At 45.1% G+C, this 14,713-nt stretch overlaps 2 protein-coding genes across 2 annotated transcripts; one reads left to right on the top strand and one right to left on the bottom strand.

The window, feature by feature from the left end:
- On the top strand, window positions 1–1,930 carry aatf (apoptosis antagonizing transcription factor). The gene has a single exon (XM_030083179.1). The coding sequence runs from the start codon at window positions 33–35 to the stop codon at window positions 1,635–1,637; it is 1,605 nt and encodes a 534-aa protein (XP_029939039.1). The 5' UTR covers window positions 1–32; the 3' UTR covers window positions 1,638–1,930.
- A 1,514-nt stretch (window positions 1,931–3,444) lies between these two features.
- On the bottom strand, window positions 3,445–10,202 carry uck2a (uridine-cytidine kinase 2a). The gene is made up of 7 exons (XM_030083198.1): window positions 10,087–10,202; window positions 7,489–7,648; window positions 7,314–7,410; window positions 6,731–6,873; window positions 6,348–6,445; window positions 6,131–6,179; window positions 3,445–4,771 (listed from the first exon to the last, which is right to left on the bottom strand). The coding sequence occupies exons 1-7, from the start codon at window positions 10,189–10,191 to the stop codon at window positions 4,632–4,634; spliced, it is 792 nt and encodes a 263-aa protein (XP_029939058.1). The 5' UTR covers window positions 10,192–10,202; the 3' UTR covers window positions 3,445–4,631.
- Window positions 10,203–14,713: the final 4,511 nt, after the last annotated feature.

Raw genomic sequence — 14,713 nt, 5'->3', positions numbered from 1 at the left:
CTCACATGTTTTGGTAGGAGACGTGCTCGGTCATGGAGGGCTCCGTTTCCAAAGCGCTGGAGGACCTGCTGAACCCCTTACCCGTGTTTGCGGATCCAGAAGACAACGACGACGAGGCGACCAGAGCCCGGGTGATCGACAGGCTGACCGCGGAGGATGGAGAGCAGGAGGACGAGGCGCGGGAGGAAGGTCCGCTCCGGGCCAGCGCGCTGCGGAGGCGCAACACGTCGCTGCTCTGCGACTCCGACAGGCGGTACGTGGGGAAGCCGGTGTCCCGCGAACAGCTGCTGAAGGACCTGGGGGGGTCCGGAGAGGAGGAAGAGGATGAGGACAGCCTGGAGGAAGATGAGATGGAGGAGAGCAGCGGTGAGGAAGAAGAGGCTGATGATGATGATGAGGAGGAGGAAGAGGAGGTAGATGGTGATGAAGATGATGAAGAAGATGTGAAAGATATCGCTCTACCTCAGGGAATGGACTTCCACAAGCTGACTGAGGGAATGGACGACCTGGGCATGAGTGAAGATGAAGGCAGTGATGATGAAGACGAGGCCTCTGATGATGATGATGAGATGGAGGAGGAAGATGAAGAGGAAGGAGGCGTTCAGACGTTTTCCCAGGACAAAGTGGACGAGGAGGTGGAGAAGGGGAAGGCCGTGAAGAACCAGCTGTGCCTGTGGGACCAGCTGCTGGAGGGTCGGATCAAGATCCAGAAAGCCCTGATGACGGCCAACCAGCTCCCGCAGCCCGACGCGCTGCCCGCCTTCAAGGCCGCGGGCGGGGCCGAGGTGGCGGGGGCTCTGAAGACCACCCACAAGGCCCTGAAGGCTCTGCAGAGGACCCTGCTGGAGCTGCACGACCAGCTGCTCTGCCAGAACAGAGAGACGCAGGCGCTCGCCGCAGGCGCTCGGAGCGACGACGAAGACATCGACGGCGACGGGGAAGCTGAGGCGTCGCCGCGGGAGGTCAGGCCACCCAAACGCAAACTGGAGATGGCCGAGTACCCAGACCTTATGGCGAAGCGGTTCGCGGCCTTCAGGCCGTACTGCGACGCCACGCTGCAGAAGTGGCACGACAAAACCAGGCTGACCACGGGCAAGGGCGGCAAGGGGTTCGGCGCCTTCGACAGGAACATCCTGACGCAGGTGGAGCAGGTGCTGATGGACAAGGAGCGCCTGCTGCGCCGCACCCAGACCCGCCGCTCAGAGTACAGGGTCCTCGGGAAGAAGGACGCCCCCGTGGTCACGTCCAGCACCGCGGAAGGAGAGGAGGAGGAGGAGGAGGAGGGGGAGGGGCGGATGAAGGCCAACCAGCACCTGAAAGACCTGGACGAGGACATATTCGACGACGACGACTTCTACCACCAGCTCCTGAGGGAGCTCATCGAGCGCAAGACCAGCGCCTCGGACCCCAACGACCAGGTGGCCATGGGCAGGCAGTGGCTGGCCATCCAGAAGCTGCGCAGCAAGATCAAGAAGAAGGTGGACACCAAGGCCAGCAAGGGCCGCAAAGTCCGCTTCCACGTCCACGGCAAGCTGGTGGGCTTCATGGCGCCCATGGACTCCAGCTCCATGAGCGACGAGGCTCGCAGCGAGCTGTACCGAGGCCTGTTCGGCCAGAACGCCGCCGTCCGCGACTGAGCGCCTGGACCCGTCTCCGCTACCACCGCAAAGTGTCCTTCTCCGCTCGCTTTGATCGAGCTGCCGGTCCACGACATCCGGACCGTTTGACAGCATTCACATGACTCACATTCAGGCTATTGAACTTTTTAAATGGAGGCCCTCTGACGTCCTGAAACAATAATAGCTGTTCCCTTTGAAGCAGGACAGACCTTTGCTGGATTTGCTCCATATTTTACATGTTTTTTGCATGTCCATTCTCTCTCTGGATTCTCATTATAGGCATATATTTGTAATTTGTGGGAAAATAAAATCGAGTTCTGATAACGTCTCTGTCAGTCATTACTTTTAATAAGAATTTAACTGTAATTGAGCTGTTCCAAAAATCAGTTTGGCGTCATCTGTGTTAGCAGCATTTAAAGATAAATTGTTTCAAGCAGTGTTAAACTGTGTGTGTGTGTCCTGTAGTGTCTGCCTGACAGGACAAAGTAGTGTCCCGAGTGTGAGAGTCCCTGGCGACTTCCCTGACTTTCCTCTGCAGTCTGAATGAATCTGGATGCTTAGTTCAACACTGGACATTGATATTTCAATATACAGTTAAATTACATCACTCTGTTCTGTTGGACGTATTGAAAAAGGGGGAGAAGTCATTATTAGAACATTGTGTGTGGGTTTCCCCAGAGACTCAGACCCAGCTTTCTCCACAGTCCAAACACATGGGTGTGAAGTGGTGATCCTGAAATGCCTCTCCAGGTGAGTGTGTGTGTGTGTGTGTGTGTGTGTGTGTGTGTGTGTGTGTGTGTGTGAGAGAGAGAGATGGACTGGAGCTCTGAAGAGAGCAGACTTGTGAAATATAAAGCAGTAGTGAAATAACTTAAATCACTTTATTGCAGTCATCATAGTATGATGAAAAGGCATTGATGAAGCTTCCACTATAGCTACAGAATACATGTAACACCCATGATTATGATGACGAATACCTGAAAGTTTCAAACTACACAACTGCAAAAAATGTATTCCCATGAAATGCAGCATTATTTTTGTTAGAATTTTCCTTGTTTTAATTCTCAGTGGGGTTTAACTTGTTTCTTCACATTTTCTCTTTTGCGTTATTGAACTCTGTCAACAATCCTTACATTTTAAAAGTTGTTCTGTTTAAATGCCACCTTTTAGCGATTGAACTGATCAGTGCTGTGTTAGTTTTGACCTCAGTTTTTAGCTTTTTTTCATCCTGTCGAATGAGAAGTTTAGTGTCTGTCGTTTAAGTTCAAACGGACACTTTTTCAGTCACAAGGTGTTCCACATCACTTTTAGATAAAATTATTATTTCTGGGGATAAACTGAGCTTCAGCACCGTGATGTTCCTCCTCGTCCCTGGAGACTCCATGTCCTGCTCCAATATTATGGAGAAGGCGTAAAACACAGATGAACTCCACCCGTCCGAACAGGCGGAGAGAATTCTGCCGCTGGGTCGTTTCTTTGGCCATCAGCTGCTGCTGGAGGCTGTGAGGCAGGAAGACGCCGACCTGAACCGTCTGCTCACCACTCCTGACTGGCAATCCATCATCAGCCACACAGGGAGAGAGAATATCCATATAACAGGCTAAATCTTACATTCAGGCGGTATTCTGCTTCCTGGATGGAAAAACCAATGATTAAAAATTAATGCAAATTCTGCTGACTGCAAGTAGAAAACACGTTCACTGGGTAGCAGATTCAAGCTTCTCAACTTACCACGACTGATGAGGAAAGATTTTAGACGAAGCGGTCCGAGCATGTCCCAAAAAGCTCAAAGTTTATTAAATGCAACAAGACTTTTGAATATTGATCGAGTGCTATTGATTTTATTTAAAAACTATACAGACAGCAGACATTTCCAGCGTGGCGTCCGCCTCCTCCACCTGGTGGAGGTTGTGAAAACAGTCACCACTCGTCAATGTGCCATTCTCATCATCTGAGAAGGTGGAAAAACAGAAAAGTTTGACACGGCACTGCCATGAACTGAACGTCACACATTTAAATTCTATGGAGCAAAAAATGCAGCTAAAGCACTAAAGTAATGCAAACTGTGTCCCTCGTTACTTTTTTCAGGAAACTGTGTGTTGAAGCGTCTATTTTAGCAGCTTAAGGCTTTGGGAAGTGTCCGGCCAGCCCTGAAAGAAAGATCAGAATGACAGAAGTTTGCTGGTACTGGTACAGAATGCAGGTGTTGCCAGAGAAACGACTTAGTCCCATTTTAATGCATCAACAACCCATCAAAGAAAAACACAGACCAGGCCGTCACCCGGGTACGACCACCTCGCCCCATTCCAGCAACATTTTTAGGAAACCATCCAGGCAAACAGAGTGTACCTGAGAGCTTTATCGTAGGAAACACGTACACAGGAACAGAAAGGCAGCTTTAAGCAGCGTTTACCGAGGGGGGCACACTGGTCTTCATGTAACTTCTACAGCTTAAACACATGTGCGTCTGAGAGGGGGAGAAGAAATGAACACTTCATGGTAATTCTATATTGTCATTGTATCGTATTGAACAGAAATACAACAAAGAAAAAAAGAAAACCTAACAAAGACGATCTTTGGCCACATGTTTTGAGGTGGAAATCGGTTGTTTCGTTTAATAACTAAAGCGGCTTTAAGGGAGACGATTCAAACGCTTCTATAGGGGGCGACGAACAGAATCCACATCATTTTATCAAAGAGGTCCGTAGCGGAGCTGGAGGATAAGCGATCGCTGTCCGACGGCATGCAGTCTCACTGCACTCGGCACACTGTAGAAGGTCGTGGTGCGTCCTCTTCCAGAAAGCTCCTCCCTCGCAGAAGAGTGGCCACCATTCACTTCTTTTTTGATCTCATACAGTGCACAAGCTCAAGAGAAAACAGAACAACCGAAAGCGCCGCCACTTTCATCCCGCTCCACGGTAGATTCCCTCACATCCGCCACGGCCAGGCCAGCTGAGGCAAACATCCGCGGCGAACGCCCGTCCCTGGGTGAAGGGTGGGGGGTGTGGAGCCTCAGTGCGGCCGGCTGCTGGACTCCACGCCGGCCCGCTGCTCCTTCGCCGTCCCGTCGCCGCTGAACCAGCCGTTCAGCTGTTTGACCAGGCCTCCGTTCAGAATGTCCTGGATGTGCTGGACGATCAGGTTGATGGCAACTGCACCCAGAAACAGAAAGAGACGGGGAGTCAAGGCTCGGCCGAGACGAACGCGTGAGAGAGGCGAGTCAGCCGGATCCGGAGCTCGGATCAGCCGTCATGAGACACCAACAGCTTTCATCTCAGAAAAGTTTTGCACTTGTATGGTTTTGAAAATCTCGTGCGTTTACACAAAAACGGCAGAAATGCTGAAGATGATGTAGTTTTCCTGTTTGGCCACAAGTCGGCACTGCTGGTTTGTTTTTGTAATGAAGCCACCCATGCAGCAGATAATACACTAAAAACATGAACAATGAAGAGAAGACGGACATTCATATGGACAGATGAGCAAGCTGGATCGTTATTAAACGACTGTCAACTCTAAAACTACCAAGTCCAGGAGAATCTGGGCTGGAAGTCACGATTCTCTGGAGGGAAACTTGTTCCTCTTGTCCTTCTACTGAGCATGTGCAGAGCGGCCGTTTCCTGAGCCGGCAGGGCGCAGGTGCAGGCGTAGCGTTTCCACGGTCTGCAGAGACGGAGCGTTCTCAGAAAGTTGTATTTCCCCTGTTTCCTGGAGCAGGGACAAGCGTGGTGCTGATAACATCAGCAGCGCTTCAGTTTGAAATAAGCTTAATCCTGCAGCCGCTCTGAAATCACGTTTTCCTTTTAAAAAAAAAAATCAAGAACTTTAAAATCGGTTTCAATTTTTCTCAGATTAAGTTTTTGCATGTTTGAACTTGAACATATTTTTATTTACAGTGGATTTTTCTTTTAATGGATTTTAGGGTTTTTTTCAGCCATTTCTGCCAATTATGGTTGATTTCACAGTTTTCATTATTGACCTTATTTTCATTTTAATAATATTTTTCATTAGTACCTTTTTCTTGTGATTAACTCTGCATTTACGTCTTTTTAACTGCTTTGACTCTCACATATTTTACTATTTATTTTTTTCATTTTATGCTTCTTTCTACTGATTTTCTGAATTGTCTTATTTTTCAAAGTTGTTTTAACCATTTCAACGCTTTCAGATATTTTGTCTGTTCTTTCTTCTTTTATTTGGTATTTTAGTCTTTTTTTTTTGTGTCACTTTGGCTGGTTTGATTTTCTCACTCTATTTTTTGTTTTGGGTTGTTGAAGTTTTAGTCGGTTTAGCAAAAGGTTTAGGTTTTTTTTTATAGCCAAGATCAACACGTGTTTCAAGCCTTCCATGAGTAGGTTTACACAGGTAGCGACAGCAGAGGAGCTGTTCGGCTACATGCGGCTGTGGAGCTGCAGGTTTCAGACCCCAGACTCCGTCTGTCCTGATCAGACTGTTGAGTCGAAGCACTTCACCTCCGTCCGCACCAGAAACGTTCACACGGAACAAATACTCACCAGTGTTATCAACCCCTCTAGGTATGATCACGTCTGCATACTTCTTCGTCTACATTCGGTCAAAACACACAGACACACACACACACACACACACACACACACACACACACACACACACACACACACACACACACACACACACACACAAAGAAAACAGAACATGAGGGTGTGTTCAGGAACGAAACCATGCAAACTGAAGAAGGAGGTGAGCACTCACTGGGAGGCAAAACTCCTCAAACGCCGGTTTGACCAACGTGATGTACTGAGTTAGAATGCTTTCCAAGTCCCGACCGCGCTCACTAATGTCCCGCAGCACTGTGGGAAAACCACACGGGCAATACCTGTCTTCAAAACAACAGCTACACCTCCACACGTTTAAATGTGATCGCTTTCCACTTTGAGCTTTTCGCGTGAAGTTATTTTTAGGTGAAAGTCAAGGCAGGTCAAGATAAGACCGGCAAACATTTACTTTTGTGGCACATGTGGTATCAGCCGACCTAAATTTCTTAAAACGCTGAATGGCCTGTGATTTAATGTCTCCTAGCGTGGCTACAGAGGTCAAAGACAGGGGTTTTTTTTTAGGGTGCTGGAATGGGTCACCTCTTCGTGACAGGCGCGTGTCTGCGTCGGTGTCCACGAACAGCTTCATCTGGAAAAGGTCTCGGATCTCCTGAGAGTAGAACATCAAGATTCCCTCGAACAGCACCACGTCGGCAGGGTACACCGTCACCGTCTCCTCCTTCCTGCCAAACACAAGACGAACCGCGGTCACTGTCAGTTCTATCTCCTCCATAAAACCTCCACTCTGGTTTCTCTGAGAGGCGAAAAGCTGCTGTGAAGTTACTGCGAAAAGAAGCTTTCTCGTCGAAGGCGTTGCTTGAAGATGGAAACTTCATCGTTTGGCTGGTTGGGATCAGGATTCGTACGGCTGCTGGAGTGACTTAGCATGCTTATTAGCTTAAATGTTAGGGTTCCTGGACATTATCCCGGAGCCCGTCCTGATTTTTGACATCTGGTCAGGATGATTTAGTGAGGGACGCTGCTCGCTGTCTGCGGCATCGCCTCCGTTCACGTCAAGGCATCTCGCTGGTTAAAGGGCAGACTCCTTCAATACAGCTGCGGTTCCCCTTCCTCGCAGTTTATCTGGGATTAGAGTTGCATCTCCACAGAGGTGAGGACTCACCTGGAATGCGAAACAAAGTCGTAAACGGGGATCTGCACCGTTTTTCCCTCCATGATGTCCAGCAGAGTGGTGATAATGAGGTCGTTGTCAAAGGCGTCTGAAAGGAAAGGACACAGGGAGGGGTTACGGACGGACGGCCGACCGAGCTCACTTTCAGGGCGGGCAGCCGGCCTACCCGGGTGGTCGAAGTTGAACTGGCCCTTCAGCGCCTTGGCCTTCTGCTCCGAGGTGAGAACCTTGTAGAAGCTGTCCTGGCTGAGGATGGCCACTTGCCGGTGGTGGTGGTCGATCTCATTTTGCCCCAGCACCTCCATGATCTTGCTGCACACTGACGACTGATCAAAAACAAGCAGGTTCAACACTGGCGGATATGCTCTGGCGCCAAACTCACACACAGCTCAATACGATCCCAGGTGGTCCGGTTCAGTAAAATCAGAGAAAAGCAACATTTCAGCAAACACATGTTTACACAAAGCCAAATGTAAACACGTGACGATACACCGGGCACCGACATTCCTGAAGCCAGATGAGACGCCTGCTGGGTTTGTTTGGATCCCACCTCATGGGAGTCGCGTGGGAAAGCAGTGAAAGCAGCATGTCCAGCAACACAACGCAAACAAAGGCGGACGCTAACCGCTGACTTACAAATGTTTTTAAAGCAGAAGATTCATAGTCGTGGATTTGCTGTTCTGAGTCAGCAGTTTGGCTGCAGGCTGGTCTGATTAGAAGACAGACAGATGTGCAGGATGTGGTTTGGCAGCATCTGGCTGAAATTAGCAGGACGGTGCTAATGCACACTACGTTTTACAGCAGCCTGACTCTGCATCGCTTCCAGACTGCAGCAGCACACAGAGGTACACTCTGCCACAAAAATAAAGCGTCCAAAGTTTGATTTAAAGGCTATGAGGGCACTGCTTTAGAATAGGAATTTGTCCATTTAAAAAAGGGAGAGAATACAGACCAAATATATCACTCAAAACAGAATACAAACAAAATGAGAAAGAATAAAATGTTTAATAGAATTTGAAAAATGGAAATGTGCAGTGTAAAATGCAAGAAACCCTGAAATATGTAAGTTCCCAAAAATACACTGCTAAGTGTGTAAATATATAATGCAGTACGCCCCTGAACTGTAGGGTCTTACACCCAATGATCAGTGGGACTGGAGGCAGACTGTAGCATTTCAGCAGGAACTTCGCTGCAGCTGCGCTCGGGTTGCGTCACAACAGAGTTCTGGAGATAGAAAACAAAGGATGTGTGGGTTTTTCTGTTTTTTTTTCTCTCACCGTTCCCAGCCTGAGAGAACAGGTGGCTCAGTGAGCAGTTACTTCTGTGGAAAAAAAAAACCAGAGGCCGTGAGCCCAGCGAGCGCCGGCAAGTTTTTAATTTACTGTACAGCTTTCCTCCTGAACAATCACAACCACCTCAGGTGACGCCACTAATTACCAATATTAGCAATAATTACTAATATTAACACCACCCTCATTTAAGAAAGGGTCAGCTGCGACGTACCATCACCGTTATCACTGTGCTGAAGAGTATTGCATCTTATCTTTTCATTACAAGATAAGGAGTGGATTTTTTTTTCTTTAGTGAATGCAATGTGCTTCTGAATAACACCAGAACATCAAAATAAAACCAGGAATGTCCCCAAGGTCGGAAAGATTACATAGTGGCTTAAATAATACGTTTCCAAGTTGCCTTGTTATGTTTTCTAAAACACCGTTTTTACAAAAATTACAAAATCTACTTTTAAAATAAGCAGCTAATAGGTTCATTCCTTAAAAAGATAAAATCATTAGTTTATAAAGGGTCATTTCATATATTGCGAGAGAATATTTAATCAAATACATGATGTTCACAATGCAGTTCAAAAGTTAAAGTGATTAATAATGTATCTTTTAGCAGCAGTAGTTTTAAGGGAGTAAAACTTTGGCAATGACATTTCAGAGTGTTTTCTTTCTCTGCACACTGCAGGAGACTTAATGTATATTTCTCTGGCTTTGCAAATCATTGTTATGGAGGGAGGAGGGCGGATCTGCCAAACAGGTAACTGGAGAGTTTGATTCAGCAAAACTGGTATATTGATCATCAGCCTAAGACCAAACATAGGAAACTATAGGAAAGCACACATTTCATGACTGATAAAGCAGCGGTTCAGTCTCCAGTCACAAATGAGCCAGACGGTGAAATGAGGTGAGAAGAAAACCAAGAGTGAACCCTGCATGAGGACAAACCCAGAGTCTGACACAGGAGTCCACCTCTATCAGGGGTTTATGCTGCTCAGGCTGAGGAAGAGGCTGATCTGGGAGGACTTTCCTCATCTTTGAAGCATGCTGAGAACAATTAACTGATTTCTGCCTCAATTGTCTCAATCAGAGCAGACCCAGGGTCTGGTTTATGAACAGCACACAGCTCAGGCTGAAGGAAAACTGCTGCTATGTTGACCATGCACATCTTCTCTTGTTTTTCATCTCCTCTGCTGTGGCCTACATTATCCAATAACCAATCATGCCTCACAATCAGCCCAGCAGATCCTCTCACAAATACTCATAATATAACAGTTTTATTTTATTATCCATTCAGGGAAATTAATTTCCAATGCGCCCAATGCGTCAGCACATCAGATGGCAGATCCTAGCCCAGCAAATGCCTCATAATAAACATAATAATAATCACAATAATGTTAATAGTAGTAATAATAGTAATAATAATAATACTAATAATAAGGGTCCAGGAGGAGACCGGATCAGGTTTCTGGTTGGAAGCCCACCTTGCCGCTGGCTGTTCCTCCGGCCACGCCGATGAGGAAGGGCTGCCGATGCGCGCCGTCATCCTCGGCTCGGTCACCTGCCTTTGTCTCGCTCTCGCCTGCCATGCCTCATCTGCAGCGCGCGACTCCGGCCTCTGAGGAGCGCGGAGCACGCAGAGCCGGGAGTCCGAGCTCCGCCCCGCCCCGACTCACCGGCGCGAGGAGGAGGAGGAGGAGGAGGAGGAGGAGGACAGGCAATCACAACACGCAGATATGATGGGCAAGAACAAACTCCATAATAAAAATAATAATAACAATAATAATAATAATCTTTTTTTTTTCATTACTGCACGTGCTGACTCTAACCTCCATCAATGTAACATACACTGTGCAGCAGTGGATGATCTGACGGCTCAGTGAGAAGTTTATAGGGATGAATCCAGACAAAAAACTCATCTTTTGTAAAGAGTTTCAGGCCTACACAGCAGCGTTTCAAGTGAAAACTAGAGATAGACTGAGATACATAGAGATATGGATGTTTCAGGGCCAATACCGAGTATCGGCAGTCAAGGAGGCCGATAACCAATATTTACCTCTGATATTCATTTGCAGTAAAAGTGAAAATCTTGGTGTCAGAATATTGAACATTACAAAGCCTCTTGGGCTTCCGTAGCTACTTTCTGTTTGTGGTTTGTAGGCTAACAGCAGAGTTTTCACAGTTTTTCCATTATTGTTCATCTGTTTCTGAATGTGGGAAATATATACCTGTTACTGTTGAGCATGTCAATGGGTTTTCCCATACAAGTTAGCATTAAGCTAGCAGGACTTTTTTTCAGAATGCATGTTGTGATTTACTGTGTTTTACTGTGTTATGTCCGTGTGGAAAGCAGAATTCACCTTTTACATGATTAATCTGACAGTCGTCTTTAGAGTTTGTTAACTGAAGTATGTCTCTCACTACTCACTGACTTTCACTGCAGGTCATGTGGAACAGCTGAAGTTTGCATCAAGTCAAAGGGTTAAACAGAGCAAAGAATTTTTTTTTTTAAATATCTAAAAAGAAAAATGTTAAACTGCTAATTAGTATATAAAAAGGTTCAAATAGTCACAATGGATTAAAAAAAATCTAAATAGCTAAATCAATAAAACTGAACAATTCTGTAAAACAGCTAAAAACAATGAACAGTTTATCAACAGTTTGGACATTTGTTCCAGTAATCTAATATTAATTAAAGAGATCAAATTTTATGAGGTCTGATGAAAAAATTAAATCAATATTAAGTAAAATAAATAACAATCATAACAATTGTACCAGATCAATCTAAATCTCAAACTGATTGTGAAAATACCAAACAATAAATATTTATTTTTTACTCTGATCGATATTTGCACATGTGAAGGAAAATCAAAATACTGATCAGAAAGCTTTATGTACAGAAAGCTGAAGCATCTTTTCACACTTGGTGTGTTGTCTTCATGCAGCGTCTGGCTTTGGTGGGATGTTTTGCTGGATTCTCAGACAACTTGTCAGGAAGAAGCGCTTCTCTCAAACACGACTTGTCTGTACTTGTAGCCAAGGACAAGACACAGGAGACGCCGCCGGTGGCCGAAGACACAACAAACTGTGCCGCAGAGCTTCAAGGACGACCGTCCATCCCTCCGGTCCCGTCCGGTCTTGCCAATAACTTGGAGCAGACGCAGGGTGATGAAACATGGTCACCCCACATCATGCCACGCCACGCCAGGCCACGCACCGACATCAAGGCTCGTGACAATCCGTCAAAACCTCCAACAAAATAGATAGACAGATAGATAGATAGATAGATAGATAAGAAAATATAAACACAGTCTTCTATATTATACACAAAACACATAGAAACAGAACATCCATCTTCAGTGAAGGCACTTTGTATAATGCTCATAATTGTTTAAGCAGTATACACATTTTTCTGTGTCAATATTGCATGAACATAAAAATCCAGTCACTGACAAAAATCGTGTTGTTATTCCATATTATTGAAACAACAAACATCAATAAGGTCAACAAATAACACTTTGTTGTTGGTTAATAAAGCCCTCTCTGTGCTGTTTATGCCAAAATACAGATTTGTGTCATTCACCGAGTTTTAGCATTTATCTATAACAGAATGTTCACATTTCGCTGAAGCAAAAGTCTTGTTGAAGTAAAGTTGAAGATACATATGTACTCTACTTGGAATACACAAACTTGCTGCAATAACATAAAAACATTAAATCATGGAGCATTTAGAAGAAAGACATGTCCGGTGTGACTCCTGGAAGCTGAATCCAAGTGGTTCTGCAATAAGTCCCTTTTTGTTACTGTTCATTGAGATTCTTCTGCTTCGTCTTCCAAGTCTCCTCCTCCTCTTCCTCCTCCTCCTCCTCCTCCTCCAGATCAATAATGTCAGCTGACTGGGCTGGCCATTTCTGAAACACTCTCTTTGCCTTCAGGGACTCCGATGTGGAGACTGACGGATGAGAAGGAGAAGCGTTCTGCTGCAGCATCTGAACCTTCTCTGGGTTGGAATCTCAGGTATTAAAGACTTCTTCATGGCTCACACTGTTGATGTTGCCCTCCACTCTGCAGAACGTTACCCACAAACTATGATTTTTTTTCCCCTCATGACTGTTTCCTGGCTGAATCTCGGACCCATGCAGCATCCAGCAGGCCTCAACATTTGCCTCCCTTGGGTTGCAGTTTAATGAATGACTCCTCAGAAAATTTCCCCTGATGTTGCTGTTTCTCTGTCCATCCACTGTGCTCCTTAAGCTGTGTTCCTTAACAAATGCAACACGTCTCTATCATTTCTCACAGTAATCTACATGAAATATTGGCTGAGAATATGTTTTGAACAAACCCAGACATGTATAAAGTCCTGTTTACACGACAATGGTTGAAGTAAAAAGGCCTAATTTGTGCGTTTTCATTTTAGGAAAGTTTCATGTTTACACAGCAAAGTTATGAAAACGATGTCCAATTACACAATCTAGTTTTCCTGTTGGATCACTAGTGGGTGCTGTTACTTGTTTTTGTAATGAAGCCACACTGGACTGGGACTGAGACCAGGACCAGGACAATCTGGACTGGGAGTCCTGACACTCTGGAGGAAAACACTTTTCTTTTTGTCCATCTATTGAACATGTGCAGAACATCTATTTACTGTGGCGTTCATGACCAGTTGCAGCTTTTCCTCCATCTTCACTGATATGGATACAGAGTGCTTTCAGAAAGTTGCTTTTTCAGTGGCTCCGATCAGCATTGTCCTGTCAGTTGATCAACGCAACAAAAGTTTTGCATTTTCATTTAAAAAGTTGTTGCGTAAACAAGCCTCAAGACTGAGGAGTATCAAAAGGAGATAGATTGCTATTATCACTGTTATTATTATGATTACAAGGAGACAACCATATCAACCATACATAGTTAGTGATTTCAAACTGTACAAAATGTCAGCATGGTTCAACATGTTCTAGAGATAACCACACTCATGCAACAGTGTCTTAATATCCATGTCAGGTTTATTTATATGGCACATTTAAAAAGGGGTGTCGAGCCAAAGTGCTCTACAGTAGAAAAACATACAGTACAAGATCAAACATTCAAAGCAGAACAACAACAAAGTAGAAGAGTAACATAGTAAAAAAGAAAAAGCACACGAGATCCTGGGGTGACTCTGCTCAGCCGAAGGCCAGGGTGAACAAGATGGTTTTTAGCCTGGATTTTAAAATATAGAGGCCGTCCGCAGACCGCACCGTAAAACTGTTCCACAGTCTGTGAGCCACAACCGCAAAGGCTCCATCTCCTCTAGTTCTTAGGAGGGATTGAGGAATGTCAAGGGTCAGCTGGGCAGCTGACCTCAGGGCTCTGGAGGGCTGATGGACTTCAACAAGGTCAGATAAATAATCTGGGGCCAGTCCGTTCAGCAACTTAAAGATAAATACAAGAAACTCTATCCTTTTTCTCACTGGAATCCTGTGAATTGAGGAAAGCACCAGTTATATGTTCCCATTTCTTTGCTCCGGTTAGGAGACGAGACATTTTAGACAACCTGCACACAGTTCAGTTCAGAATCATCCTTGCAAATGTACAAGGAGATGCAAAAAAATAAATACATAATCCCTAGTAATAACATCAGCTTCCGGTTGGCAGCTGACATCAAATACCAGAAAAAGCTGTCATAAAACGGTCACTGAAGTTTCTGAATCTCTTTCTAGAAACTCTGAGCATTACCTGTGACTTTTATTATGTCAGTAATGTCAAGTTAGTTGTTTGGTATTTTTATACCAAGCAAAGAATGGAAGAACTGGGGAGAAACAGTGGAAATGTAAAAGTCCCAGACTCCAAATTCCTTTTTCATGTGTGAATTAGAAGCACCTTTGGCTGAAAAAGTAAGTAAAAAGTAAGCTTGTGATAAGACGTTCACTAGTTTGATTCCCATTACTTTAATTTGGCCCGTATCATCTCCCTAAGTATCTTTAAAGCAGCAATTTATCCGCTTATTTGTTTGTTTATTTTTGTATCTTATTGCTTCAGTAGAAATCTGTACTGTACTTAATGTGTTCATACTCAAATCTGTTTCTTCTTTGTATCTTCTTTGTCTCTTAATTTAATTTATTCTATTTTATTTTA

This window comes from Salarias fasciatus, chromosome 23 (assembly GCF_902148845.1).
Source record: "Salarias fasciatus chromosome 23, fSalaFa1.1, whole genome shotgun sequence".
Classification (NCBI taxonomy): domain Eukaryota; kingdom Metazoa; phylum Chordata; class Actinopteri; order Blenniiformes; family Blenniidae; genus Salarias; species Salarias fasciatus.
The sequence above is the reverse complement of the archived record's forward strand: the minus strand, read 5'-3'. Positions and strand labels throughout refer to the sequence as shown.

Coding starts and splice junctions, on each gene's coding strand:
- aatf (XM_030083179.1), top strand. CDS start 33: ATGGAGGGCTCCGTTTCCAAAGCGCTGGAGGACCTGCTGAACCCCTTA.
- uck2a (XM_030083198.1), bottom strand. CDS start 10,191: ATGGCAGGCGAGAGCGAGACAAAGGCAGGTGACCGAGCCGAGGATGAC. Junction 7,649..10,086: donor GAGGAACAGCCAGCGGCAAG/GTGGGCTTCCAA, acceptor GTTTTTGATCAG/TCGTCAGTGTGCAGCAAGAT. Junction 4,772..6,130: donor TAGAGGGGTTGATAACACTG/GTGAGTATTTGT, acceptor TTCTGGGTGCAG/TTGCCATCAACCTGATCGTC.